General features: G+C 58.0%; 1 protein-coding gene across 5 annotated transcripts; it reads right to left on the bottom strand.

Moving 5' to 3' along the window:
* Positions 1 to 44: 44 nt before the first annotated feature.
* TMEM200B (transmembrane protein 200B) lies at positions 45 to 25,590 on the bottom strand. Of its 5 annotated transcripts, none has more exons than XR_009960628.1 (3): positions 4,250 to 5,578; positions 438 to 1,803; positions 45 to 315 (listed from the first exon to the last, which is right to left on the bottom strand). XR_009960628.1 is itself a non-coding variant. In XM_062594208.1 (3 exons), the coding sequence occupies exons 2-3, from the start codon at positions 5,456 to 5,458 to the stop codon at positions 1,417 to 1,419; spliced, it is 1,596 nt and encodes a 531-aa protein (XP_062450192.1). In that variant the 5' UTR covers positions 5,459 to 5,481; positions 25,459 to 25,590; the 3' UTR covers positions 45 to 1,416. The 5 variants fall into 5 exon arrangements, 4 of the variants coding, with proteins under 4 accessions (XP_062450192.1, XP_062450190.1, XP_062450189.1 ...); XM_062594208.1 differs by adding an exon at positions 25,459 to 25,590 and having other exon boundaries at positions 45 to 1,803; positions 4,250 to 5,481; XM_062594206.1 differs by adding an exon at positions 11,750 to 11,808 and having other exon boundaries at positions 45 to 1,803; positions 4,250 to 5,481.
* Positions 25,591 to 26,749: the final 1,159 nt, after the last annotated feature.

Here is a 26,749-nt window from a genome sequence, read left to right as displayed (position 1 = left end):
CGGCACGCGCGGACGTTGGCAAAAATGGGCGAGATACCACGAGCTTAATTAAAATAACGCATTTTATTCGGTTACTGCTCTGCACTGCTCCCGCCTCGTCGAGCACCGGGGCAGGATTTCGCGGTGACGGCAGGCAGGGAGCAGCGCGGAGCTTCTCCCATCCCCAAAGAAAACAAGGGAAAAAAAGGTGTTGGGGGGAGAATCTTACAGGGAAGAGGCAGGTTTGGCCCCCGGGCTGAGCTGCTGTTCCGCGGCAAAGGCTCCCGTCGTGCCGGAGACTCTGTCTGCCCTGGGCAGTGGAGCGCGCAGCAGATACTGTCCCCGTGTGGAAGACAAGATAGAAATTCGAATGCAAAAAAAAAAAAAAATAAAATGCAAAACGAAATGGAACATGCTAAGTTGTCAAAGGGAAGAGAACATGTTGTGGAAAACGCTACCTTGGCTCAAATCGGCGCAGAGCACTCCAACGCCGCCGCGGGCGGTGCAGGACCAGCTTTGCTTTCACAGGGGGGAGAACGTGCGGAGAACGACCGGGTCAAACTCTGCCGTCGTGACTCCAGCGAAACTCTCGCAGGCTCCATGGGAGGAAGCCCTGCAGAAGGGAAGCATCCGGCCCGCAAGGAGCCAGCGCGTTCGGTCGCTCAAAAGCTAAATTTAATGGTTCGGTTATTGCAACGTTGCCCTGCTGCATCACGTTCGGCATGTGAGCTTCTTGAGGAGCACGCCGGGATGGGGTCGGAGATGTCCCCGCGCTGTCATGTCCCCGCGAAGGCCTCCCGCGGGCCTCCCCATGGTGGCGAGATGCTCTTCGCCCAGGGAGACTGAGGCTGGTGGGGGCCAGCACCGGCGCCGATGGGTGCCACCCTGCGCGGTGACCCAGGTTCTGGGTTGCTTCACCCAACCGGGGTCATCACAGGGACATGTCAGCGGGGCCGGGGCTGAGCTGGTGGTCGCTGGTGTGCAGAGGAGCGAAGCGGTGGACAGAGTGCCCGAGGCAGGACTAAGAGGGGCTTTGGTGATGCGGCCGTTACATGACAGCGAGGACTTGGGCAAGGCACAGTGTCTCCCTCTGCTGCACATTGCACAGCCACAAGCCTGGTCCTCCTGCCTCCTTCCTCCGGGGTAAATCAAAGCAGGGAAATAACTGCAAAAAGACTCAGAAAGAACCGGCCAGAACAAAACTTCTCGTTTGAAAACAGGCAGCAGACGCTTCCCCTCTCTCTTGGCTGCTTGGCCTGGAGCTGTTTCTGGAGACCAGCTCACTCCTGGAGCATGCTGCATCTCCAACACCTCCTCCCCAGCCGGCGCGGTGGGTATGAACGTCAGCCAGGCACCGCCGGTGGCCTGGGGCCTCCCTCATCTTGGCCATGGGAATGAATCAGTCCGTGATGCTCATTGCCATAATGTCTGAGCACCTCACGCTCTCCAAAGCACCTTGGGACACATATCCTCCCTGAGCATCCCGAGGGACCAGCTTCTCCCAGGCACCTTGCTGGAGGATACCAAGAGATATGTCCCGCTCCGGGCTTCTCCGTGGTGCCCATGGGGACACTGGTCCTCACAAACCAGCAGTGGCCACGTTGTTCCTCCTAAGCTTGAAGGATGCTGTGGAGAAGAGCAGGAATGAAACCCAAGTCCCTTCAGCTCCGGTGGGTTCCTGGCCACAGTAATCCTCCTGCCTCTGCCGGTAGGATGAGCCCCATCGTCCCTGCAGAGACGTGGGATCCCCCGTGCAGCTCCACTCCACTGCTTTGCTCTTGGTTTCTTTCCAAGCTCACAGGCTCCAGCTCTCGGCACCGTCCTCTGAAACCCAAACTCCCATGTGAAGCTTGAAAACGCTCCCTGCATTTGCAAAAGGCAAATCCAAGCCCGGGAGCTGCGCCTGCCACCTCCCTGCCTGGGGAGTGCCTGACACCTGCACCCACCAGCAAGAACTTCTCTACACTTCATTTTCTTCACATTTTTCTACTACAGAGAGAGACATCCGTGGGCATGTCTCGCTCTCTCTCCCTGAGTTGCTTTTCCCAAGAGCAGAGGTGCCAGACAGGAGATGGAGAGAGGCTAAAGCAGGCGGGCAGCAGCAGTGGTGGGAGGGGCAGTGTGCACACGTGGACCTGGGACACCCTTGTGCGGCAGGAACGCTGGTTATTTAGGCTGGCTGTGACATTTTTAACTAGCTAAAGTAAAGGAGGGTTTTGATACGGTGCTATTTTAGCTCCAGGGATCACCCCCCCCCCCAACGTCGAAGACTTGGAGAGACTGGTATGTGCCAATCTCAGCACAGGCATCTGCAAGCACAACCTTGTCCTGAGCATCTCCAGCTCCATGGCCAAAGGAGCCAGCTAATGAGAGGGCACCCAATGGGGCATGGGCAAAACCAGCACCCACCAATGTGCAGTTTCCCCCCCCCCCACTGCTTATACTTCCCCATTGCACCCTTCCTCCACCTACCTGCATCCTTTATCCCAGCAACAAGATATTGACCCCCAAAGGTGCTCTACCCCGGGAGGAAAGGCCAGCTGGAGACTCTGGCCAGGCCACGGCGTCACCCATGGAAGCTGCCCATGGCACCGAAATTTAGCTGACACAGGGGAAAGGGAATGGAAGTGAACTGGGGGTGGCCTTCAGGGCCAGCTGTAGGGCTTCACCCCATCTCCTGGGGTGCTGGGAGACCCGCTGCACCACCACTGGCTGAACATTGCATCCACCTGGTGACCACAGCAGTGGGCAGCAGCACGTGGCTCAGTGCCCGGCAACCCGGAGCTCAATTGCCCTAGCAACGTGCACCATCCACAAGCAGCTCCAGCTTTCTCCGGAAAGAGCTGAAACCTCTACGTTATCGTCCCAATCTGAGCCTGGAAGGAGGCTTTAAGACCAAATGATGTGTCCTGCTAAACTTCGCCATCCCAGGCAGCACCAATCGCTGTCCTTCCTTGGGGAACAGGCCCTAGAAGATGGCCAGTGTCACTTGCCCTATGGAAAACACTCGCACCCCAAACTGTGCTCTCTCTCAAAAAAAAAAAAAAAAAAAAAAAAAAAAAGTCTGGCTTTTCAGAAATGTCATTCATGCTGGCCCTCTTGCTTTCTCTACTGCTGCCCATGCAAGAGAGACTTTTCCTGGCACTGTGGCTTTGCAAACTAGCAGTAAGACAGGTTTGTACCTGGGTTTATGCCAATATAGACACTTCAGAGAGAGGAGAGATTGTTTTTGAGGGTTGGAAATTGGTCACAATTAAATCATGGCTTTTCTCCAGGAAAAACTCTCCCCAGCCATCTTCAACACACACATTTCCATGTGCTTCCAGGCTAAATTCAGAGCTGGCAGTCACTGGGTGACACTCCAGCAAGCCAACGCAAGCATTGTGCTGGCGTCCTTGTGTTAGACGGGGCTTGGGGACCATGCCTGACCACAGCAAGCAGACCCCACTGGTCTCCCACTGACCCTGTTCCTGGGTTCCCACCACAGCATCAAATCGTCCACCAGAACAATGATTTTCTGGTGGCAACATGCATAGAAACAAGCTGCTCTTTGCAGAACCAGCCCCAAGTACCCCTATGACACGACTATGACTCGAGTCGGTACCTCGTGGCATTGAGATAACGTTTAATAGCCCCATCAGGCTTACGTGCGCTGGTCAAGCAAATTTCCTGGTGGGCTCGGTGAGCAGGCCCACCCCAAACTCTCTGCCACCCACCCTCGCCCCGCTGAAATAAAGTGCTGTTGGGGGGGGGGGGGAGCTGCTAGGGCATCCCTTGCCTTGTGTCCTCATCTCAGCTTGGGTTCAGGTTCAAGTGAGGCTTCCTCTACAAAAGACATTGGGAGAAGGGCTTGTAAGGCAAGGCCAAGGGCATCCACTGAGAACCTGGTCGAGGAACGGGGAACAGCTGCCCCTGGGGAGATGCCCCCCGCCTTGCATGGAGTCTTGCCCAAGGAGCAGCAGGTCGAGGCCTTGTTCACTGGCAAAGGGACCTCCCTCCAGCACTGCAATGTCCACTTTAATGAAGAGCAAGCCAAAACCCATGCCCAGGAACTCCTAAAGGGACATGGTGAAGAGGCCAATAGCGCTGGGAGAGGCAGGGTGGGTGGGAGGAGAACGGCATTGGTGCTTTGCTGGAGTCAGACCTGTGAGCCCTGCTCAGTCCCCACCTCCCATGAGCTGGGCCTGGCCTCATCCCTGCTCTGCTGCTCCGTTTGGTCCAGCAGCTGATCGGAGGACTCCCCTGTGCTTTCCAGTTTGGCGTAACCTACCAGGCTGAGGTGGTCGAGCCGAGGCCAGCTCCGGTTTTTGCGGTCTTTGATGGGAGTCACCAGCAGCACCCCAGGCCTGCCCAGGTCCAGGGACTTGGAGTGTCCTGGGGTGTGGAGCTGCAAGTCCGAGCTGGGCTCCTTCTCGGCGCACTCAGAGGGCAGGGGTGGTTCTGCAGCAGGGGGAACTGGGCAGCCACCGTCCACGTTGATGACAACATGGTTGCCCAGGTGGTCCTGTCCTCTTGGGGAGATGCCACTGCGGTGGGCGAGAAGAGCCCAAGAAGGTCTCTGCATTTCCTCGACGGGCTCGGCAGGGCTCCCCTCTGCCTTCTCGACAGCCCCTGTGGACACAGCTGCGGTCTCCAGCAGACAGTTGTTCAGCTTGATCACAGGAAGCGCCAGGGCGTTGACAGCAGAAGAAATGAGGGATTCGGCTCCAGGACTGAAGGAAAGGTTGAGGTTTCCCTCCGTGGAGTTGCCAGAGCCCGAGTGGACACTGAGGAGGGAAACGGAGGGGGACACAGCTTTGTGGTGGAGGAGTTGGGCTGTGGTCTGGAGCCGGTTGGGTCCGTAGCAGTCAGCCCACTTGTTCCTGGGGCTGGGGCAAGACTGGAAGACACTGGAGGTGAGGTCCACCTCGTAGCAGCCCTCCACGCACTCAGCGCTGGCCCTCAGCGTGGGCTGGCTGGCCCTCCTCTGGCAGTACTTGTCCTCAGCGCCGGCCTCCTCGGGGAGGCCCGTGGTCATGGCATAGAGGCCCTTCTGCATCAGCAGACGGGTCTCCATGTCCCTGTTCTCATAGAGCATGGTGTTGGCGCAGATGAAGATGAAGAGCCCGATGCCCATGATGACGGGGCCGATGAGCTTGAGCTTCTCGCTGTGGGGGAACTGGCGAGCGTGAGCCACCTCCTTCCTCACATCCCCTGAGCTGCTGACGTTCCCCGAGCCAGCCCGGGCCCCGGCCCGGTGAGGCCAGTAGCCCACCACAGCGATCGTCATGCCCACCAAGACGACGGAGATGCCCACCATGACGAAGACCCCGGACGGCGAGCGCATGCGGAGCTGCCCTTTCACGGCCACCTCCGGCGGCGCTTTGCGTCTCCGCCGGCGCCCGCGGCGCCGCGACGGGGCGGCCGGAGCCGGCGGCTTGTTGCCCGCGGCGTCCTGGCTCCTCATGGGGCCGTTGGCTTCGGTGCTCTCGGCAGTCATCACCTCCGCTTCACCGGCTCTTCCTGCGGGACGGGGAGGAGGGAGAAGGGGGAGGAGAGAAAGGCGAAGAAGAGGCATCACTAGCAGGTCCGGGAGGTCCTCAGGGCGACGGCGACCATCACGCCCACCAAGACAACGCAGCTGCCCGCCGTGCCGGAGGCCGTCGCCAGCAAGCTCCCCCCCCGCAACCATCACCACCACGTCGCGGACTGGAAACCACCGTTGAAGCAGAACATCCCTGCGAGGGCGGCAGCGGGGCCGGAGGTCGCACCGCTCGGGGCCGGCGAGACCGGGCGGCAAGGCAGGGAGCCCGGGACCAGCCTAATTTCGCTCCCCGAGACGAACGAAGCGCCGAGAGCCAGCAAACAGCATAGCCAACGGGAGGGAAAACGCGATACCAAGGGTGTTTTTTTTTTTTTTTTTTTTTTCCTTTCCCCTCCAGTCTTAATCATCTTAAGGTGTTATTAGCATCACAGGGAAGGAATTAAAGATATGAGTTTCAGGATGACAGCGTGTTCCTGGCACAGGGCTGTCAAGCTGAGACAACTTGAATGAGGGAGATATTAAAAAAAAAAAGAAGAAAAAAAGAAAAAAAAAACACCCCGACCTCAAAAAACCCAAGAATCCCGGACCCCGGGGGCGGGGGCAAACGCTCCCTTGGAGGAGGGCGACGATCCTGCCCCGCGCCCAGCGCCGCCGCGGCAGCTGCCCAGTGCAGCGGCCGCCCTCGAGTTAAAAAACCCGACTTTTGTGCTTTGTTTTGCAAAACATTTTGCTACTAAGGGAAACAACCGGGCAATCTAACACTTCCTAAAGGCTGTATTTCTTTCCACTCCAAATACCCTTATTTAGATAATGTTCCCAGCTTTCCTTAATTACCATCTTAGATTCAACCTCAATGTTATATTAAACCCTTTAAATGCTGTGCTGGCGGTGCCTCTTTAAACCTAATTCCATGCCTATCCCGTTTAGCTTCCCCTAAGCCCCCTCCGCTCCCCCCGCGGAGCCGGCACGGCCGGCCAGCTGCTTTCCGAAGCGATCGCCTCGAATAGCGTGGGGCACGAGCCCCGCTCGCGCCTCCGGTGCCGGGCACCGCCGGGCACCGGGCTCCCGCCGGGCCTGGCCCTCGGTCCCACGCTCTGCGGGAATCCGTGGTTTTCCATGAGGTCAAGAGCGCTGCTTTGGGAAACGGGGGTTATTAAAAAACACCGTGGCACAAGGGAAGCGGGTGCAGCAGGTGCTGTGGATGCTGCGGGTGCAGTGGGTGGATGCAACGGGTGCTGCAGATGCAGTGGGTGCTGCGGGTGCAGCAGGTGCTGCGGATGCTGCGGGTGGGTGCTGCGGGTGCAGCAGGTGGATGCAGCAGATGCAGCGGGTGGATGCTGCGGACGCTGCCCGTTCCCTGGCCTCCCGACCTGGACCATGTGCTGGCACACGTGCTCCAGACTCCGCAGGCTGAGCTGAAACAACCTCATTTCCCCCTCCGGGCAGCAGGATTCCCCCCGCCCCCGGCCCTGGCCGTCTGCCTGTGCGGGCTAGGAAAGGATGCGGAGGATGAGGAGGGTCAGGCAGAGGACAGCTAACCCCCCTCTCCCAAATCCCCCCAAGGGCTGCCTGAGCCTTCGGCCTCACCAGCCTCGGGGACGCCCGCTCAGAAACCCTTCGTGCAACCAGGGAATCCCCTGCGGCCTCTCCTGCCGCCCCCGAAGCGCTGCGGGAACCCGCTGCCGCCCCCCGGCCCTCCGCCTCTGCTCCGGCCCCGGCGCCTCTCCCCTTATCTCCCGAAGCCCGAGAGCTGCCTGCTCGCAGAACTGGCAGCGTTTAATTGCTCATTGCTGGAGACAGTTGTTCCCAGAGTTCAAAACCATTATTTTTATTAATAGAATCCCCAAGGTTATATAAGCACTTAAAAAAAAAAAAAGAGAGAGAGAGAGAGAGAAAAGAAAAAAAAAAGAAAAAAGGGATCCGACATTGCCGTCAAACTCTCCAGCTTGCAGGCACCGACGCTCACACAGATCGGTCCCTGCGGTATTTTCGCGGCATCACCGAACGGAGCTCGGCGGGGAGGCTCAGCATCCCTGCTCCCGGACCCCCCTCCGCCTTTCACCGGGACCCAGGCAAAGCCACAGTTAAGCTTCCAATCCCTGCAATAAGCCCGTCATTAAAATAAATGCCAATATTAAAAAATTAAAACGCAAATATTAAAAATTAAAACAGGAGGGTTTCGGCAGGGAGAGCCCGGCTGCCCCGGCCCCGCTGCAGAGCTCCCGGGCGAGCTGCTAAGCTGCGCCGGCCGCTCGCAGGAAATCCTGCCCAACTGGCCGGCCCTTTCCCGGGCGCTTTCCTGGGATGCACCTGCTGCTGGAGCCTGCCCGAGCTGGAAGAAAAGCTTGGGAAGAGGCTGGAGAGAGGAGCCTGTGCTGGGGATAAATAAATAAATAAAAATAAAAATAAAATAAAATAAAATAAAATAAAATAAAATAAAATAAAATAAAATAAAATAAAATATAAAATAAATCCCTGATTTAGGTTGCTTTTTAAACTCCCAGCACCTGCCCGCAGCTGAGAGCATGATTTTCCCCGAAACCTTCGCTGGGCAGGAAAGAGGGACCCAACGGCCCGAGCCCCTCTGGGCTGCGCTCTCCCACCCTGCCCGGCTCCGCCGCCCACCGGCGCCGGGAAAACAGAGCGGTAACGGCAGTCTGCTGGTTTAAAATAGCTCCCTTTCGGCGTAACCTCCAACGCCGCCCCCGGCGCGGGGGCGAGGAGGGAGCGGGAGCGGCGCCGGGGCGCGGGATCCCCGCCGGGCGAAGCGGGACCCGCTCGGTCGCCGTGGGTCAGCCGCCTCTGCGCCCTGCGCTCATGTCCCTTCTCCTTCCTTATTATTCCAGTCCACCTCGAAATTTCCCCCGTTGGCTATAGATTAAAAAAGTGTCCAGACAGGAGGAAAAAAAAAAAAAAAAAAAAGATGAAGCAGGCGAGCGTCTTTCAGGACGTCTCTCAGCAAAAGAAAAACTTGTTTAATCGCTCAGCACGTACCGGCAGCTCTCGGCCCAAAGGGGCAAAGCCCCGTCCGGGCTTGGTCCCTCCAGGTAAATCTGCGCCACGGTTTTCATGTGCTACCAGCACGTTGCTCCCCGACAAAACCTGTCTTTCTGGCGTCAGCTTTCGCTGAGGACACTCGTTAATCAACCACGACTAATTCGGTTGCCGCACACAAACGCAGGACGTCAGTACTGAGCACAGCTCAGGAGGGATCATCCGCCCTCCGCAGCGGGAACCATCAGCACCTCGTGGTCCCGGGCTGAGGGCCTTGGGCCAGCTCCTCCCAACCAAGGTTTAAATTCGTTTTTACCCCAGGTTTTGCTGGGGAACAAGCGGTTCGGGGTGCAACCACTTCACCTCTGCCAGTGGCCAGCGATGGATCATCAGTTTGCAGCACCCCTAGTTTTTCTCCCTTCTTCTCTAGGACTTGCAGCAGTTGAGACCTCAGTTTCTCCCAGACGAGAAGATGGGATGAGGAGACATTCATACACTCCCTAACCTGCTGCGACGGTCTAACAGGGCCTGCAAGAGCACATGGGGCTCCGCGCACAGCCATCCCTCACACCTCCGTGGCCACCAGCAGACACTGGCTTCGCTCCATGCCAAGCCAGACGGTGGAGAAGCCACTTGCTGGCTGCGCCTATTTAGATCACACGTCCCAGCCAGTGGACAGGAGCCACCAAGCTCGCCAGTGTGGCTTGGAAATGTAGTAAAAGGGACAGCAGCCTGCAGGAGAAATGCGACGGTCTCTCGGGGGGAGATACAGGTCTACTGCTCGGGGAAAGGCTTTGCTTTCTGCCCAGCTCTGCTGTCGATCCACGCAGGGCCAGGAGGAGAGTTGGGCTCCCCTAGCAATGACTTCTCAGCTAGGATGAAGCCTGCAGGCAGAGTAAAACTAGAGCAGACACGGAGCTACGGATAGGTTAGATCCAACGGGCAGAGTGACCTCAAAGGAGCAGAAGGTCCTGGTGGGCAAAGTGGCTTCCCACCCCAGCAACGCGCTCAACCGAGGGTGAGGCAGCGGTCCCGAAAGCAACCTCATCCTCGCTGCTGCAGGACTGCTCCCTGCACCCTGGTCACCTTGACTTCTCCAAAGTCTTCCCTTCTCCAAATCGAGGCCACCCACTAAATTCCTTTCTACCCCGCAGGCAAAGAAAGCGCGTGGAAACATCCAACTGATATTACTAATTACAGAGCTTGCCTTACCCAGATTTGTTCTGCTAATTAGACTAATCACTACGGCTGGGAAATGAGCTCTGGTCACCCATAGCTAGGAGATCAAGCAAGTTAGATGGTCATTTAACTCGTGCCAGGCACCCTGAAAGCGGTTTGCGTTTCCTCGTCGCTTGGGATGGGCCTTTGTCTGCCGAGACAATAGAAACGCAGGCTAATTTCACGTTTCTCCTCCAAGCTGATTCCGAAACCAGGACATCTGCATTGCTCAACTTTTTGATATGAACCAGATGCAAATAATTAATAAATCCAAATTCGAGATAATGCAGGCATCTAAATTTAAACTGAGAACGGATTGCTAACGTCAGCTTCATTCCTTCCTTGAAGGGGACGGAGGAACGGGGAGCACGGAGGGATTTCCTAGCAAAATTCCTACCCCTGGAAAGCTGCGCAGGGTGCCAGAGGTACCCGGGAAGCAGGCTGCGCCCAAGCACGTAACTAGAAAATCACCACACTAAGAGCAAGGGAAAGAGTAAAAAAAAAAAAAAAAAAAAAAACAACAACAAAAAAAAATACGTAGGCTGGGATTTCCAGGGAATTAGGACAAAACTCTTTCTGAATTTGGCACCTTCCCTTCCGCTCGAAAGTCCCTGGCGGGGTGGAGGAAGGGAGCCGGCTCCTGGGGGCTGCCAAGTCCTCGGCGCTCCCCAGCACGGACCAAGTTAGCTGGTGGGTGCAAACGAGCACGAGCCACCTCCTCCCGCCCACAGATTTATACCCGGCTCCGCACAGCACGGCTACGGAGAGGGGTTCCCGGACGCGTTCCCAGCCAGGCTTCCTCCTGCCTCCAGCGTTTTAAGCCTCCCATCTCCGACCTTGCTTCACCACGGGCCCCGGCTGCCCCGCAGAGCTACGTCACGTCCCTCGGCCTTGGCTTCAGGCCTGGCGCTGGCCCTCGCCCCGAGGCCTGCCGGGTGCCGGCGTGCTCCCACTGTTTCCCCCCCCCCCCCCCGCACCCACAGTTTCACGGGGAGCCCTCCGAGTTGGGGAAAATGATGCAAAGCAACCGAACCCACCCGGAAGGCGTCCCGCCGGCAGCGGGCGTCCGGCCGCGGTCCAGCTCGCCCCCCCCTCCCCGGGGAGGCACAGCCGTCGCCGGCGAGCCGCTCCGGCACTCGCGTGCAAACGTCCCACTCTGCAGCTCCAGGAGCCCCCGGGGTAATTCCCACCCCCCCCCCGCCTAGACCCAAACCCCGTGCAGGGACCAGCTGCGGGACCAGCCCTCGCCGCAGCCCTCGGGGAGGGGGTGCAGGGAAAAGTGCTGGAAGCTGCCGCCGGCTCCCGTTGTCCTGCCTGCATGCCCAGTGCCCTGTGTGTGTGTGTGTGTGCAAGCCCGGTGCTGTGTGTGTGCGTCTGTGCATGGAAGCCTGCTGCCAGGGTGTGTGTGTGCAAGCCCGGTGCCGTGTGTGTGTCTGTGTGTGTGTATGTACATGCAAGCCCCATGCTCTGTGTGTGTGTGTGTGCGCGCACAAGCCCAGTGGCTGTGTGTGTGCATGTGTGTGTGTGCATGCAAGCCTACTGCCTGGCATGTGTTTGTGTGCAAGCCCACTGCCAGGGGTGTGCGTGTGCAAGCCCAATGCCGTGTGTGTGTGTGTGTGTGTGTGTGTGTACAAGCCCAGCGCCAGGCGTTTGTGTGTGTGCATGCAAGCCCAGTGCCAGGCGTGTGTGCGTGTGCAAGCCCAGTGCCATGTGCATGTGCAAGCCCAGTGCCGGGTGTGTGCGTGTGTGTGTGTGTACACGTGCAAGCCCCATGCCGGGTGTGTGTGTGTGTGCAAGCCCCGTGCCGTGTGTGTGTGTGTGTGCGTGCGTGTGCAAGCCCCGTGCCGGGTGTGCGTGCGTGTGCAAGCCCCGTGCCGTGTGTGTGTGTGTGTGTGTGTGTGTGTGCGTGTGCAAGCCCCATGCCGGGTGTGTGTGTGTGTGTGCAAGCCCCGTGCCGTGTGTGTGTGTGTGTGTGCGTGTGCAAGCCCCGTGCCGGGGTGCGCGCGCCGCCGCCGCCGTCCCAGCCCCGCTTACCGGCGCCGCCGAGCCGTGCGCCTCCCGCCGGGGCTGCCGCAGCCGCGACCGGAGCCGCGACCGGAGCCGCGACCGGGCCGCCGCCGCCTCCGCCTCCGCCCGGGCCGGCGGGCGCTGGGGGCCGCCGCCGCCGCCGCCGCCGCGCGGGCCATGGAGCGGCGGCTCCGAGCGCCCCGCGCCGCCGCCCGGGACAGCGCGCGGGGCGGGCGGGAGGCGGCGGGGCCGCCGGGCCGGCCCTGCCCTCCGCCGCCTCGCCGCGGGGGGGGCGGCGCGGAGCGGAGCGGAGCTGCCGCGGGCTGCGGCGGGGCGGGGAGCCGCCCCCCCCCCCCCCCCCCGTCTCCGTCCCCGGCCCGGTCCGCCCGCCCCCGGTCTGCCCGCCCCCGGCCCGGTCCGCCCGCCCGCCGCCTTCGTGGGAAAGTTGCCATCGCTCCCCCGGAGCGTCGGTTTTACTCCGGCGGCCTCGCCGGGGGGGCGGATTTTGCTGCCTCTGGCCGCGCTGAAACGGGCGCGGGGGCCGGCGGGGAGGCGGGCCGGGGGTCGCCGCGCTGCGCGGGCCGCGGCGATGCTCTGCCCCTCGCTGCCCTCGCCGCCGTTCAGGACGGGGCTCCCGCAGCCCCGGGGGCAGGACGAGCCCCCCGCTCCCCGCAGCCCGGCCATGGAGCCCCTCCCGAGGGCTCGCGGGCGCGCAGCCGGCGACGAGGTGCCGTCCGGCAGCTCCCGGTTCCCTGCACGGGGACTGCGGCACCCGCATGAGGGCCGCGGCACCCGCACGGGGACAGCGGCACCCGCACGGGGACTGTGGCACCCGCACCGGGGCTGCGGCACCCTCTCCTTTCAAGTTATGCGAGGGTTTGGCGCTTGGAATAAACGTGAGACCAAATTTTGCAGCCGAGCTGTTCAGCCCCCGCCCCGTGGGCGACGTTTGAAGGAGGCCGCAGGGGCGCTTTCCCCTCCGGTCGGGTCTGGTTGGGAGGGCTCGAGCGGATCCGGGGCTCAGGACGCCGCTCTCCTTGCCCGGCTCCGGCCGGGAAGCATCACCCGGCACCCGGACCACGAGAGAGCGGGTGGCCGCTCCTGGTTGGGCCCGTGACGCGCTGCCTGGTGCCGCCTTCGTCGTGCCTTGCCGACGGCCCGGGAGCGCCGAGGCTCCACCAAAGCAGCCTCCGGGGAGCGCCTTGGAGGTTCTTGGGGAGCGCTTTGGAGGGTCTTGGGGAGCGCTTTGGAGGGTCTTGGGGAGCGCCTCGGAGGTTCTTGGACAGTGCGTGCGAGGGAAGGGCAGGCGAGCGGCACTGCGGGTGCAAAGCGCCAGCTGGGCCGCAGAGGCGCCTGGCTCGTCCCGGTGGCCCAGCAGAGCTAGCGAACAAGGCACCTCGGGGATGAATTATATCCGACTTTGGCTTTTCACGCTGTTCAGCAACATGCTCAGGTCTCCCTTCACTACCGCTGGAGACCAGCTGGGCTCTCCACGATCCAGGAGAAATTACTGCTTTGGAGAAAGATTGGACTTCTATCCAGGGGCTGTACCTGTGCCAGATGCAGCCAGCCAAAGATCCAGCGATGGAAGCAGCAAGAGCTCAGCGCCATCCGCCGCGGGAGGGACGTTTGTCAGCACGTGTCCCCGCAGCAGGACAGGGGAGGGACTCTCGCGGTCCAAATGCCACCAGCCAAAGGACTCTTGCTGTCGCGCAATCACTGCTCGCTCACTACAGAGCGAGCTCAAAAGCAGGTTAGCGATCCTGAGCCACCAGATGCCAGCGGTGGGCAGGACACCGCGAGAGCGTCAGTCTACCCACGGGTCTACCATTAAAGTGGTAAAGGGTGGTGGACGTGGGAACTGGAGCCTGCCCGGAGGCAGGCACGGGGGCCGGGCCCTCTGCAACGAGTTGCCTCTAGGGTCCTGCAGAGGAGGAAGAGCTCCGCATGGTGCTTCCACCATTCCTGCAGCACCCAGACCACCGAGCGGGGAGGAGGACGTCGCCGTTGCCCTCTTGCCTCCTGCTTTTACTCTTTGCACAATGCAGAATAACTCCGGGCTGTATAGAGAGGAGAAAGAAGCAGGGATAAAGAGGGACAATGGCAGGGAGGAGGCTCTGGACTTCGTTGCGGGACGGGAGATGTGTAGGACCACGGGTCTCAGGTCACTTCCCGGTGCTTTGGGAGAGGGTGGGCAGCGTTCGCTCCGTTCCAGACACGTCCCGGAGAGGGAGGAACAACGAAAAGACGGTGCGGAAAAAAAAATCCACGTCACTGGCTCTCCTCTAAAAGAGAGAAACAAAAAAGTCTCCTGGTCCTGGGCACCTCCCTCTGGATTCGGGGAGGGAGAGGAATTGGAAGGCGCCTCGTCTAAGCTCTTGCGGCTGGCCACCCTGGCAGGGCGTTCTCCGCTCCCTGCTGCCTCTTTGGGGGATGGAGCCTGGATACCAGGAACCCTGTGGACCGCGGCGGGAGAAGGAGACAGCGGCTGATGGCAGCCAGGATCTTGGATCACGGAGAAGGAATGTTGTTGTGGAGCGGCTGAGAGCTCGGGGTGGGGATGACTCACGCCGGAGAACATGCAGCTGCTGGAGCGTGGACTTGGCACCGGCTTGCAGAAACCTTCCCCCGTTTGCAGAGCCGGGAGCGAGGAGCCGCCGCGCAGGGTCCCTCTCGGAGGAGGAACCGGCACCGCCCCAGTTTTAGGGATCTTCTGCAGCCCCCCGGCTTGGCCTGTGGGTCCTCGGTTCGGGGAAGGCGCAGGAGCCTTTGGTGGCTGGAAGCGAGCTCAGGAGGGGTCAGACAGCTGTGCAGGGTGGTGTTTGCAGGGTGCAAGTGCTTTAATGTTCCCCCCCCCCCCCAAGGGTCCCTACGAGGGCGGCGCTGAGCCCCACGCAACCCCGCACCCGGCTGGGTGGCGAGGGGAGATGTTGGTGACGCTTCCCAGGGCGCCCGGCTGGCACCGGCATGTCCACCGCGGCCGGGACGGGCAGTCGCGGCGTTAGGAGAGGTGGAAAGGGTAACGGCGACTATCGCCGCGCTGATCCTGACCGCGGGGATAGGAGGAGGCTGGAAGCGAGCTGAGCAGCCTCCACCTCTGGAGGCTTTTAAAGAACATGTTGGACAAACTTCTTTCAGGAAAGGACCGATGCTGCACTAGGTCAGCGTCTTCCCAAAGTCCCTCGCGGCCACATTTTCCAGCGCCGTGCGTGTCCGGAGCCTGCCGGTCTCCTCCCGCAGCCGCCCTGTCCCGCTTCCCGGCGGCCCCGGTTCAGGGGCGAGCGAGGGGCTTGCGGGTGTCCTGCAAAATCTGCGAGGAGCCACTCGGGAGATGCAAAGTCCTTATCTGTCTGGCCCCGGAGAAAGGAATTATCTCTCGCTTCTCCGTAAGAACTCAGGAAAGCCTCAAGTTCTGGAAATGTCATCGCGTAAGAGGAGCCGAACGTTTTCACGGATTAATAAAAATTGCCCAAATTTGCAAAATGAGCGAGTGGAGCCAGTTGAACTCGGCAGCATTAAGCTACGCGACGCTCCCCTCCCCTAATCCCGCGCCGCCGCGTCCCGCTCTCCCCCTCTCCCGCTCTGATTCACGGCGTCTCCTCCCCGCTGCCGTGCAAGGTCCCATTTCCTCAGGCCGGTGGCTTGCGGAGCCCCCCCCCCCCCCCACGGTCCGGTCCGGAGGGTCTCCCCACGGAAGGCCACCGGGAAGCTGGCGGGACGAGGACAAGGCCAGAGCTCGGCCCCGGCGCGTGGGTCACCGCCGCCTGCCTCCGCGGCCGGGGAGGGGGGACCGCCGGAGCGAGGGGGCTCCAGGTAGGACTGTTGAGGACCTGCAAGGTCTTTCCTCGTGCGGGTAGGTGAAGGTTTGCTCAGGACCGTGGGCGAGACCAGCAGCTTGGACGTCTCCTCGCAGCCTTGCAAGCTGCCCCATCGCCTGCGCCCGTCGCCCGTCGCCCAAGAGCGCGGGCGCGAGGGTGCGTGGCTGATGGACGATCCAGAAACACGCAGTTTCAGGCTCATCGCTGAAGGCTGCGACTAGGGTTAAAGTCAGGATTTTTACAGGGAACAAACTTTTGAGAAAGAAAGAGAAAAAGAAAGAGAAAGCGGTGGATTCACCCAGCTCTTTCTCCTCCTTTTTCGAGCTCTCCCTCAGCCTTGCATCTCCTCTGGTGCCAACCTCAGCCCCCTCTGCAGTCTTGAAGTCGGGAGCTGCCGCCTCTCCAGACACTTATTTCAGGGCACTTAATAAATCTCCTCCCCGTGGCTGAGCTCTGACCGAAGCAGACTGCTCAGAAACGAAAGGAATGAGGGCCGGGGGTTAACGGAAAGCAGCAGGAGCCCCACGGAGGGCAGCCCGAGCCCAGCCCGGGGACGGGTGCCCACACGCGTGAATATTTTTGCAGCTCCGACCCGTGGCGAGGATTAGGCTCTGCTCATTCCCGGTCTTCCACAGACGTATCGCTCCATATGGCAATCATTACCGCTTGCGGCGACCGGAAGAGTTCGCAGCAGCTCGTGCACGCGCGCGCACGCGCGTGCCCCCACGCTCTTTCCCTGCCCCTGCCAGCCTCCCGCTCTCCTTTGTGCGCAAAATTGCACAAGCATTTGTGCATTCTGCAAATGCAGAAGCTTGCAAGGCAAATCTGCCTCCTCCCGCAGAGAGCGTTTGCGCAGAGCTCTTCCGAACCCGACGCAAACCCTCAGCATTTCCCTCAAAAAGAGCTGAAAAAAAAAAAAAAAAAAAAGCAGGGAATATATGCCACGACGAATTCCAGAGGTGAGGAGCTCTTCCAGCCGGCCACCCACCCGTGAAGGCGCCAGCACCCTGCAGCGAGCCGCTGGGGAGCTGGAGCAGGGAGGGGGGTCTCGGCTCGGGCCCCGGGGGGTTTGCTGCACAGCGAGGGGGTCTCCACCGTGGCTCAGGGGTGACGGCCAAACCTCCTCCCCCAGCCGCGGAGCGCAGATGCCGCGAGCTCGCGGGCGCTTGGGACGGGTCCGTACGCTCCGGCGGCGGAGCCGGGTTGGGAGCTCACGCAGTCGCGGCAGCACGGGGTTCGCTTTGGCCAAGCAGGGCGGATGTGAGCAAAGCCCAGTAACGCTGTTTGCAATTAAAATCGCCCGACCCTTTCAATCGCAACGTCGTGTCACTGGACTTCGGCAAGCTTCAAAGTCCTTGGCTGAAGTTCCTTGGCTTCAGGCAAGTTTTTCCCCCTCTTCACCAACAGCCTCGCTAGAAATGACTTGGCTACTCAGGCCAACGAGACCGAGCAGAGGGGAGGGAAGCGTCGGCAATGCACGCACGCGTGGAAAATCGGGAGGCGAAATAACCCAATTACTGTGTTGGGCTGAGAAGTTTTAGCTTCTTTGCGTCTCACCTCTCCTTGTTCAATGAGCACCACGTGGCTCCTTTCCCACCTCCTCCCGCAGGCCTTCGACCAAATAACTTGCGTTTCGCACGTCAGCTCTCCCTGCTCGACGGGCGCGGAGGATCACCGCCGCCGGCGAGGGTCGCAGCCCAGCGGCCTTCAGCTTCTTCAGCGTGAAGGCAACGACAGCCGTGAAAAATGCTGGCACTAACCCCCCCGGGGAGGATTAAGCTGAGCTGATTTCAGAAATGAAGATGTTTTATGGTTACCTAACGGCTGAGCAGTGCAGAAAACGACGTCAAAGAAATGTTGGACCCGCCGATTAGAAACAGTGAGAAACTACGTGGGCAGGATGAGGGCACTGGGATGCTTTGGGCTGGAGGGGGGGAAAAGGCTGCCTAAAGAAAGGCCTTGAAAAGAAAAAATAAAGCACCTAGCAGAAAGCATCTCCCAGCTCTGCCGGGACACTTTCGTTGAGGCAACCTGACACCATTCTCCCCGGCAAGTTTTCAATTATATAATGGCTAACGGAAAATCCTGTAATTATGTCAGCATTGTAATGTTATGGAAAATACCGTAATGAGATTAGCTGTGCGTTGCATTCCGCTGGAAAGGAGCCTAATGAAGCGCGCACGCTACCCGCGGGCCGCCGGCTCCTCCTCCTGCCTCCCCGGCTCTTGGGGAAGCAGCTGGGCTTGGGAGCCCCCGCGCTGCCCCGTTTCGGGCAAGCGCTTCGGCTTCCTCCCACCTCGAGCACGGACTGGAGGGAATTAAATCGAGGCCTTAGTCGCCTTCCATGGTTGATGGAGAGGGACAGGCTCCTTGGGTCTCCGTCACCCGCTGGACTTTGCTTCCCGACTCTCTCCCGCTGAGCAGCCTTGTCCACCAAACTCCAGCCTTCCCCGAGTCCTGCCCCACGGCTGTCCCCAGGCTGGCCGTGCTGGAACGGCTCTCTTGCGTCTCTTTTCCTTTTCCATCTTGCCTCCTGCCTGCTGCCACTGATAGACAGAAGCCCTCGAACAAGCCCTCAGATCTCACTTTTCCGTACGGCTCTTTAGTGTCCCCGGTCCCTCAAGTCCCCACCACAGAGAAGGCTCTCTAGACCTCTCATCATTTTCAGCTTCATCATCTCCATCAGTGATTTTTCCAGGAGATATTTATGGCTTGTTCCCTGTTGATTTCCATGTCTCACTGAATATTGCATGTGCTAGTGTTCCCTGAGCACCGATAGTCTGAAGAAAGCTGATTCTTCACAGGCTTCTCTAGAGCTGCTAAATAGCACCTCTTCTCTTCCCCGCCGTTATTACGTCTGCGCCTTTACCACTGATGGTACTTGCAGGCAGAGCAGAGTGTGATTATTAGGTGAAACCCGTCGAGGAGTTGGTATCTCCGTTGTAACTGCACCTCTGGGGGCTGCGAGTGCGAAGACAAAAGCAGCATCTTTCCTTCTCACTGTGGCACACGTTGGAGGCCCAGCAGAGCTCCACGGTCGCAGCTCAGAGATGATCCACCCCAGGACACATCTGACCCAAAGGAACCCTTTGCTCCTGCTCCCTCAGAAGGGCAGTTGTCCAGAGAGTGAGACCTGCACGCAGACAGCCTGGCCTAAGAGACACAGCCAAGCTAGAACTAGGTGCCAAAACCAGAGAAGAAAAGGAGGAGAGGAGACAGCGCACAATGAATGAGGACAAGACCAGAGGCAGGGTCCACAGGACAGGCAGGGCCAGCTTCTGGGAAGGCTGCTGAGCGAGGGAGGGGATTCCCTAACAACCCTACGAGATGTGGTCACCAACCCTTCCAACTCAGCTCCCAGGGCAAACGTTAGTCTTCTCGGACCATGCAGGAGCTCGAAGGCCTAGGTTTGAAGGTCTGCTTGGCTGTGGCATAATTTGCGTCGTGAGTGGGCCACAGAGCAGCTGAGATCTTTATCATTAATTCACGTAAATCCAGACTTCCACTCCAGCAGTGAGGGAGAAGGACTCAGGAACCAATTAAATAGCAACTGAAGAACAGCTCCAGCAGCCTGGGCCTCAGCTCTAGCCCTGAGCAAGTAAGTACAGAGATCTGGATCGCAGATGGACAAATTTCCTGGATTGAAACATGCTTTAAGGAAGCTAATGAGAGCAGCGATTCCTAGGAAGAAACGATCCAGCACCAAAAGGGAACTCCAGCTGTCAGAGCGTTACTTTCCTCAATGTGCTGTTTAGTCTTCCTAGAGATAATTTGAAATTTGTGATGATTTTCCGGATAAGAAATAAATGAAGAAACTTACAGACACTGGAGTTCTACCAAGCCAAATAGGCAAGCTCTTTTGGTGTCGGAATGGTATAAAACGGGTTCCTTCTTAGCCTTGAACAGTCCGGGGTAAAGGGACTATCTGATTAGCAATGATCTTTGACACCACGTTAAAGAGAAAACTTGGATCAGGTCTCCAAACGACCGTATCTAGATGAAAAAATAGGGAAGGGAGGAGGTGCGATTCGGGAGAGCAGTTCACTAACCCTGTTAACAGATGTTAGAGCAATTACACACACAGTTCTAATAGGCATGAAAATAATTAGCACTGCCAAGGGCTCACACAGTCGCTTTATGAGTTCTGCTGAACCTAAGCTCCCATGAGGGTATCAGTGGTTTTTCTTTCTTTCTTTTGGGACTACTTCTTAATCTCAAATGCAACTATTGCTTTTTTCCATCTAGCGGTTCACGCTGGGCTGATCTGAGCAGCAGAGAACTAGACGGCCCTGAAAGGCGCCTCGCCTCCCCGAGACGACCGGAGTATCACGGACGTGTCCCCCCTCTAAAATTAATCACCACTTGCTGAACCCTGGAAGAGCCTTTCTAGGGTAATTACATTCTGATGTCGTGTGCAGCCAGCCAGAAGGAAAAGGGGAGAGAGGAAACAAATCCTGCCGTGCGATTGTAAGAACGCATGCGATAACACTGAAAGCAGCCCGTACGCGTCCTCTCCTGAGGGAACTCGTTGCATCTGACCTCAGCCACCTGAAAGCCAGATGTCTGCATCATCCTCTGGGCTCTCCCTGGAGCTAAGGGAGAAGTCAGTGGCTCCACGCACAGGGACAGCTGGGCGTGAGAAGGGGATTAACCGATTCCTGCAGATGCTGAGCTCTCCTCCGTTGACCCGTGCAGGAGCTGGGATGACTCGGACGAGATGTTTAACTTCTGAGGGCTGATGCTGGTTGAAACGGATGCCTTACGCTTTTGACACTGGCCTGCACATCTCTGGACCACGCTAGATCACAGAAAACCTGTCCCATTGCATTTCCCTCTCTCCTCCGTGTTTCAGGGTGAAGGGATGACAGCAGCCAGCACACGCACCCAGTCACGCGCTCTACACTGCGCTCTTGTCCTTGCATGCCCTCGAACAGGGCAGTTGATGCTCTGGCGTTATAGCTACCAGCAGACAGGTCCCAACTGAACGAACCTGGACGACGATCTCTTGTATCACTCCCATCTTAACAGAGCACTAACACAACGGTCTCTCTGCTCCGCTGCCCTGCTGAGTCCTGACCCCGCAGACGCCAGATGACCGGATCAGCGTGTCCGACGCTGGCGCATCGTCTTGTTGTCCTACCTCCCGAATCTGGGGAAAAGCAGTGCAAGAAGGTCCTTTGCAGGCAAAAGCAGTTTGCCTGTAGCTTGAGAGAAGAACAGTGTGAAGAGGGTAACGGGAGGTAAAACTGTCCGTCTGGAGGTAGGTTTGGAGAGCATCCCCACCGACACAGGTTTTACACTGCAGGATCAACGGAAGACTGTTTTCTTCATCCCCTCCAGTAATTCATCTATTTTATTGCTAAACAAAGCTGCCTCTTTGAAGGGGAAGTCTCCTATTTTAAATCCTGTTTCAGAGCAAAGGGTAGATGATCTTAACCAGATGTGCCTTCTTAAAGGGATGCAGATGCTACTGCTCGAGCCGAGCGCTCTGGAAGATGAAAGGGTGCTCTGAGAACCTGCCTCGCTGCAGCTCCTTCCGCCGCGGAGACGCCGCGAGCTGATTTATGCAGCCCGTACTTACATCCAGCTTTTCCTTCTGATGAAGCTTATAGAGAAACATAACGTCCACCTCACCTGCGGGCTAGGAAGCTCCGAAGAAGGATGCGGGTGGCAGCAAATAGCAGAAGCTCCATCTTCTCCCCATGAAGGCGGTGATACCCCATCCCTTCATGTCGGTTAAGCACACACGGGACGAGGGGCAAGGCTTGGTGCTGGCTGCTTCTACCAGCTGAGAGCCTCCAGCCAAGGTGGATATTGCTCAGTTGGGGTGTGGGCATGTTTTACACTCCAACCTACTGGTATAAGCTCCTTGCAGACTCAGGTGAACAAGACCACGTTTGATACCTTTTCTGCTCGCGTCCAAGACTTTCTTTACAATTATAAGGGCAAAACTCTGCGTTTTTATCCCACCTGGAAGAGGGTCCTTGGCTCCAGGTCCAAGTTCATAAAAGTTTTCTGTTCGACCATGGCGGATGTGCAGTGCACTGGCTATACCGACACGGAAATATGGCGGTAACACGAAACGGTGCTATCCGTCGCATCTCTTTGGGTGTTTAATGTAATTTCATTATAAACAGACATAAACAAGCATTGGCTTTAGGGCAAGAAAAAAGCTTCAGTGACTCTGTCTGGGAGATAACTCTGTGCAACATCAAAAATTACAGTCTGCTTCCTGCCCTGGTTACATAATGGCCTCATGCACATTTTATAAGAGACATTGCCTGAATATACAAGAAAAAAAACAAAAAAGACTCACTAGGAAACTGATAACATTGAACTCAACTCTGTTTTGATCCAAAGCCAAAATGCTTTATTTATTTGAAGTGTAAATTATTCCTTTATCTATTGCAGGGTTCACGAGGAGTTTAGGGCAGTTTGCTTTTAAATGGGTCTCTAATCACAGGGTTTTGCAAAACACTGTGGAAGTTGAGAAAGTGGCTTGGAAGAACTTGAAACCCCTCTTGGTCGATTTATAGAGGCGATGTTTTGAAACCAGCCTCCCATCCTTCCAGTGCCACCGTCCCTGGAGACTTATTGCTAAGGCTGCTGCAATCGTTAGAGCCGAGGAATGCAGCCCGCACCGCGGCTGCCAAGATTTCCCTCTCGCTCGCACCAACTGCGTCTCCAGCAAGCATTTCTCCTTCTGGCTTGGCCTCCAGTCTCTAGCTGGGGGTCACTGTAGGTGCACAAATACCCCAAGTGTTGGGAGATGAGTCCTCGCCTTTGAGCGACGGGGAATCAGCACTCATTTCGGCACTGCCCTGGCTCGGCATTGCTCCTGCCCGCAGCGGCCGGGCGCCTGGGCCTTGCTCCTGCCAGCGCCCTGGTTCTTCTCAGGCTGGACAGACTCGTTTGCTCATATTTATTCTTTGCTTTCTGTGCTGCAACAGTCTGCCGGAGCCCGGCCTGCAAGATGGGCAGCTGCTGGCGCTGGAAGCGCTGATGTCCGAGAACATCCTCATCTCATTTTGCAAAGAGATTTGGAAGATGCGGTGGGGAAGCCACCAGGTGTTGGATGCTCCCTTTCACCACAGTCCAACTCGGTGCAATGCTTCCTCGTCCCTCTTTTCCTTGCAAGTCTGGAGAGGAGCTTTCCTCCGAGGAACAGAGGGTTCATGTCTGAGCTCCAGCCACCGCAGCCCTCCAGCACGGGCTGGCTCTTGGTAGGACAGCGGAGGAAGGAGTGGTGGGTACAACGAGAAGGGGAAGCCAACGGGTTCATGCATGTGGGCGCAGCTTTCATGGATGGGGAGGGAAGAGAATTGATTTTTGGAGAGCAGCAGAATTAACGGATCATGCGAAGAATTGATCGGCAGGGGAACGGGTTTCGCAGGGAAGCTGAGCTGAGGTTTGGTGGCAAGAGAATGGGGAGCAGGCAGGAAAAAACAGAGAGGAAGGAGACCAAGAGAGAAGAAAAATAACCCAGATAGAGAAGAAAAATGGAGAAGGTTCACACAGGGAAGTCCCAGGGCAGAGGAAGGGAAATTATTCCTAGGGGTCAGAGAACAAGGATGCAAAACGACTGCTGCAGTGGATCGTGGTGGAGTTGGTCTAGTCCCAGGGTCACGACGCTGTTCCGAAAGGCTGGAAAGCACCGGAGAGGACGTGGCCGTTCAAGACACCAGGAGCTGCTCCTCGAGCGAGCTGGCAGCTTCTCGGCTCCCGCAGGAGCGGGGACAAGGAAGCGGCTGCCGTTAGGGGATGCAGGCGCCGCGCCAGCCGGGGAGGCACTGAGCACCTTTCGCTGCCGGCACCCGGCTGCTCCCGCGCTGGCGTCCGTGCCCGCGCCGCAGCCCTCCCCAGCCCCAGCGAGCGGAGCCGGCCACCGACCAGCACCCAGCGCGCTGGATCTCAGCCGAGCCCCGGGTTAAACCGGGACGGAGAAGATGAAATAGCACCAGGATCGATGAGCCAAAGGGGAATTATATTTTACCTGAAGAGCGGGTCTGGTGCAGGCACCAGTTCTCTGGACTTTTTCAATTCCACCCGTAAGAGAGATGAGTTCAAGATGGTTGCAAAAAACCATCTAGAGAGATTCATTGAAGAGTTGTGTGGTCCTCCCCAGCAACCCAGAGACGCGCCGTGCCTTCCCGGCGCTTGCCTTCTGCCGCAGATAACAAAACCCAGAGCTACATGCCGCAAGCACCTGGAGGCCAAAGCGGAAAAGCCCAACCCGAGCTCTTGGCCGCGGCTCGGACGGAGGGCACCCGGCAGCAGCCCGCGACGCGACCACGGCTCCCACCGGGAGCACGGCCGCCCAGACGCCCCGAGTCCAAACCAACCTTGTTTTCTTTTTTCCCCCGCTTTTTTTATTGTTATTATTAAGCAGTTGGGTAACCTGAGTCACCGCACGAACGCTGCGCAACTGAAAAGGAGACCGGACAGAAGCACACAACAAATTCTTGGGCGATCTGCTTAAATGATATCTGCTGAAAAAAAAAAAGCTGCTTTGAGGCCCCAGGAGCGCCCAGCACGGAGCACACGTGGGAACGCCGCTCACCACCGACCTCGCCGAAACCACGAAGCGGCTCCCGAGAACCAGCCGTGCTCACAGCTCCGCGCTCGAGTGACCGAAGGCACCAGCGAACCGCTCTCAGCCAGCGGTTGGTCCATCTTCACAGAAATCAGTTTGCCAGAGGAATTGCAGAGTTCCCCGCACCAGCATCGCTCATGGCTGGGGAATTAATTCACTGTTTGCAGAACTCCTCAATGTGTTTCCCTGAGAAACGGCTGGAAACGTTCCAGTAGTAAATGCATCCGTCTCCGAAAGGGAAGGGGGGGGGGAAATAAAAAATATCTTGCTTACTTTAGCAGTGCCTGTGCCCGGTGCAGAACGCAGCACGGGGCAATTAATAAACCGAGGCAGCGCTCGGTGGCAAGGAGCTAAGGAGAGCTACGGGGACACGACGTGCAAAACCGGTCGATAGCGGAGCGAGGACCTTCTCTGGGGAAGGGATCTGCAGGGCTGCTGAGGACTGGGGGCCACGGACCCAGCTGTGGCTGCCCGGACGGGCCCGTCAGCCTCCTCCTTGCATCCCTCCAGTTTTTCTTTGGCATCGCCATTATCTTTTTCTCCCCGAGATGGGATTTGGCTCCGGGCTGGTGCACGGAGAGGGCACGTCTCCCCCTTCCCGCCCTGCATCCTTCCTCCTGGCCGGCCCCGGCCTACGAGGTTGCCACCGTGACGCTCCCTTCTGCAGAAAGCTGCCGCAGCTTGAAGGTTTTAAGAAGCCGGGGAGATACCTGCACGGGAAACAAACCCTCGGTGCTGCCGGAGCCCTGAACCGCTCACAGGTGTGCATGCACAGAGCTCACGCGCGCCTCCCCGCAGCTGATAAAATGCCAATTAAGAGCTCGACGGCGCTAAATTGCAATGAAAACCAGCGTTTGTAACAGCACGTGGGACGCAAACGGCACCAACTTTTTTCCCCCCGTTAAACGAGAGATGCTCGGCAATAACCCTGCCCCGCGCTGAGGCTGGCAGACACCAGGCTGCCCCCTTGGCCGGCAGCGGGACCGGCCTCGCCGCCGGCGGCCCCGGCGCTCCCATCACCTCCCTTTCCAGCCGCCGGCGCGCCGCAGGAATTCGTTGGGGCACCCTCCATCAAAACCGACCTCCGACAGATCCAGCTCTTGGTCTTTTTGAGCTCGCAGCCCTTTGCTCCGGCAGCCACGTCAGGCCCTTCGCGCGCAATCGCCACCGAGCGGCAGCCGCAGCCCGTTCGCAGCGAGCTCGGAGCAAGCAAGGAGATGGCGGGATTCCCCCCCGCGCGAGGCAGGCTCGCGAGAAAACATCACCTCTCCGGCGGGGGCAAAAAAAACCAACGCAACGCGCGGATGTTTCAGCATGTAACTCACCGCGCGGCTCCGCACCACCGTCCTCCTGGTAGAGCTGCTGCGAAGGAGGGAGATCCCCGCGGGAGACGGCGGCTAAGCGGGGTACGTACCTGCTCAGCCGCTTGGGAAGCGGGGAGAGGGAAAATGCAAGGTGTTAATTCACAGCAGACGAAGCGCAGCATAATTACAGTGGTTTAACGAGCTTTTAGGATAGAGTTCAGCATTTTTCTTCTGGCTAGGCTGGGCTTGGTGAACGGTAACACCGGGACTTGCATCGCTGCAGCAACCGGCACTGACCCCCGAAGCGGAGCGATGTTAAATGAAAGGACGATGAAAAACGATGCGACACATCCCTTATACCGCTGCTTTGGGCTCAGCTTAAAACCAGCAGAGCCCTCAAAACCGGGAGCTCAAACTCTCCTCAGCAAAAATGAAAAACTGGACCCCAGTAGCTGGTCGGGGCTGAGTAGGAGGTAACTCAAGCAGGCAAAAAGATAAGCTACAGGTCTTGCCTGCCTAAGGAGGAGCGTGGGACGAAAAGTCCCATGTCTGCTCGAACAGAATGATCTGCAAACATAAGCAGCCAATTCAGTGTTCAACTCCGTTAAAAAAAAAAATAAAAAAAGGCTTTCGGCATCTGGAGAAATTCAGATATTAAAAAAGCGACGATGGAGGCAAGCACGCATCCCAACAAACCCCCAAGGGAACTAACAGAGAAAGTAGAGGTAAAAACTTGGCGTTACTAAGCAGGCAACTAGCATCCAAGCGAACCAGACTGGGAATCGGATCACTGTAACGAAAGCAAACAAGCCAGGGTTTAAATAGAAGCAAAATCCTTGGGAGGGAAAAGCAACGCAAGCAACTGTTTACCCTGATGATGGGATAGTTTAGAAATTATGGCTGCCCGCCAGCTCTCCAATATTTTTAGTTTTGGGAGGTCTAATCTCAACTTAAAAAGTACATCTGTATCTGCAGCCCCTTCTTGCTTTAGGTAGGGCGATGCATTAGTGGTTCAGCATTTGGGCTGTATCAGAAACACCTTTCTAAAGGACAGGGCGAAAGCTTCAGGCAGCTGATGGAGGGGAAACCAACGGAGCGCGCACTGCACAGCGTCCTGCAATTAGCAGTTAAGTGCCATTGAACAGAAACAAATGCCCAGGTCATTTAATTAGAATAATTACATAAGACACATGTTCAGCAGTGAGCAAGCCCAAAAGCAGAGCACAAATGCACAGCTTTGCTCGGCCTGATAAAAAGCTAAAAGGAAGAATTATCCCTGCACATTGCTAATTGGGTTTATGGGGAGGAAAAA

This window comes from Rhea pennata, chromosome 23, assembly GCF_028389875.1.
Source record: "Rhea pennata isolate bPtePen1 chromosome 23, bPtePen1.pri, whole genome shotgun sequence".
Classification (NCBI taxonomy): Eukaryota; Metazoa; Chordata; class Aves; order Rheiformes; family Rheidae; genus Rhea; species Rhea pennata.
This window is presented reverse-complemented; position numbering and strand designations above follow the sequence as displayed.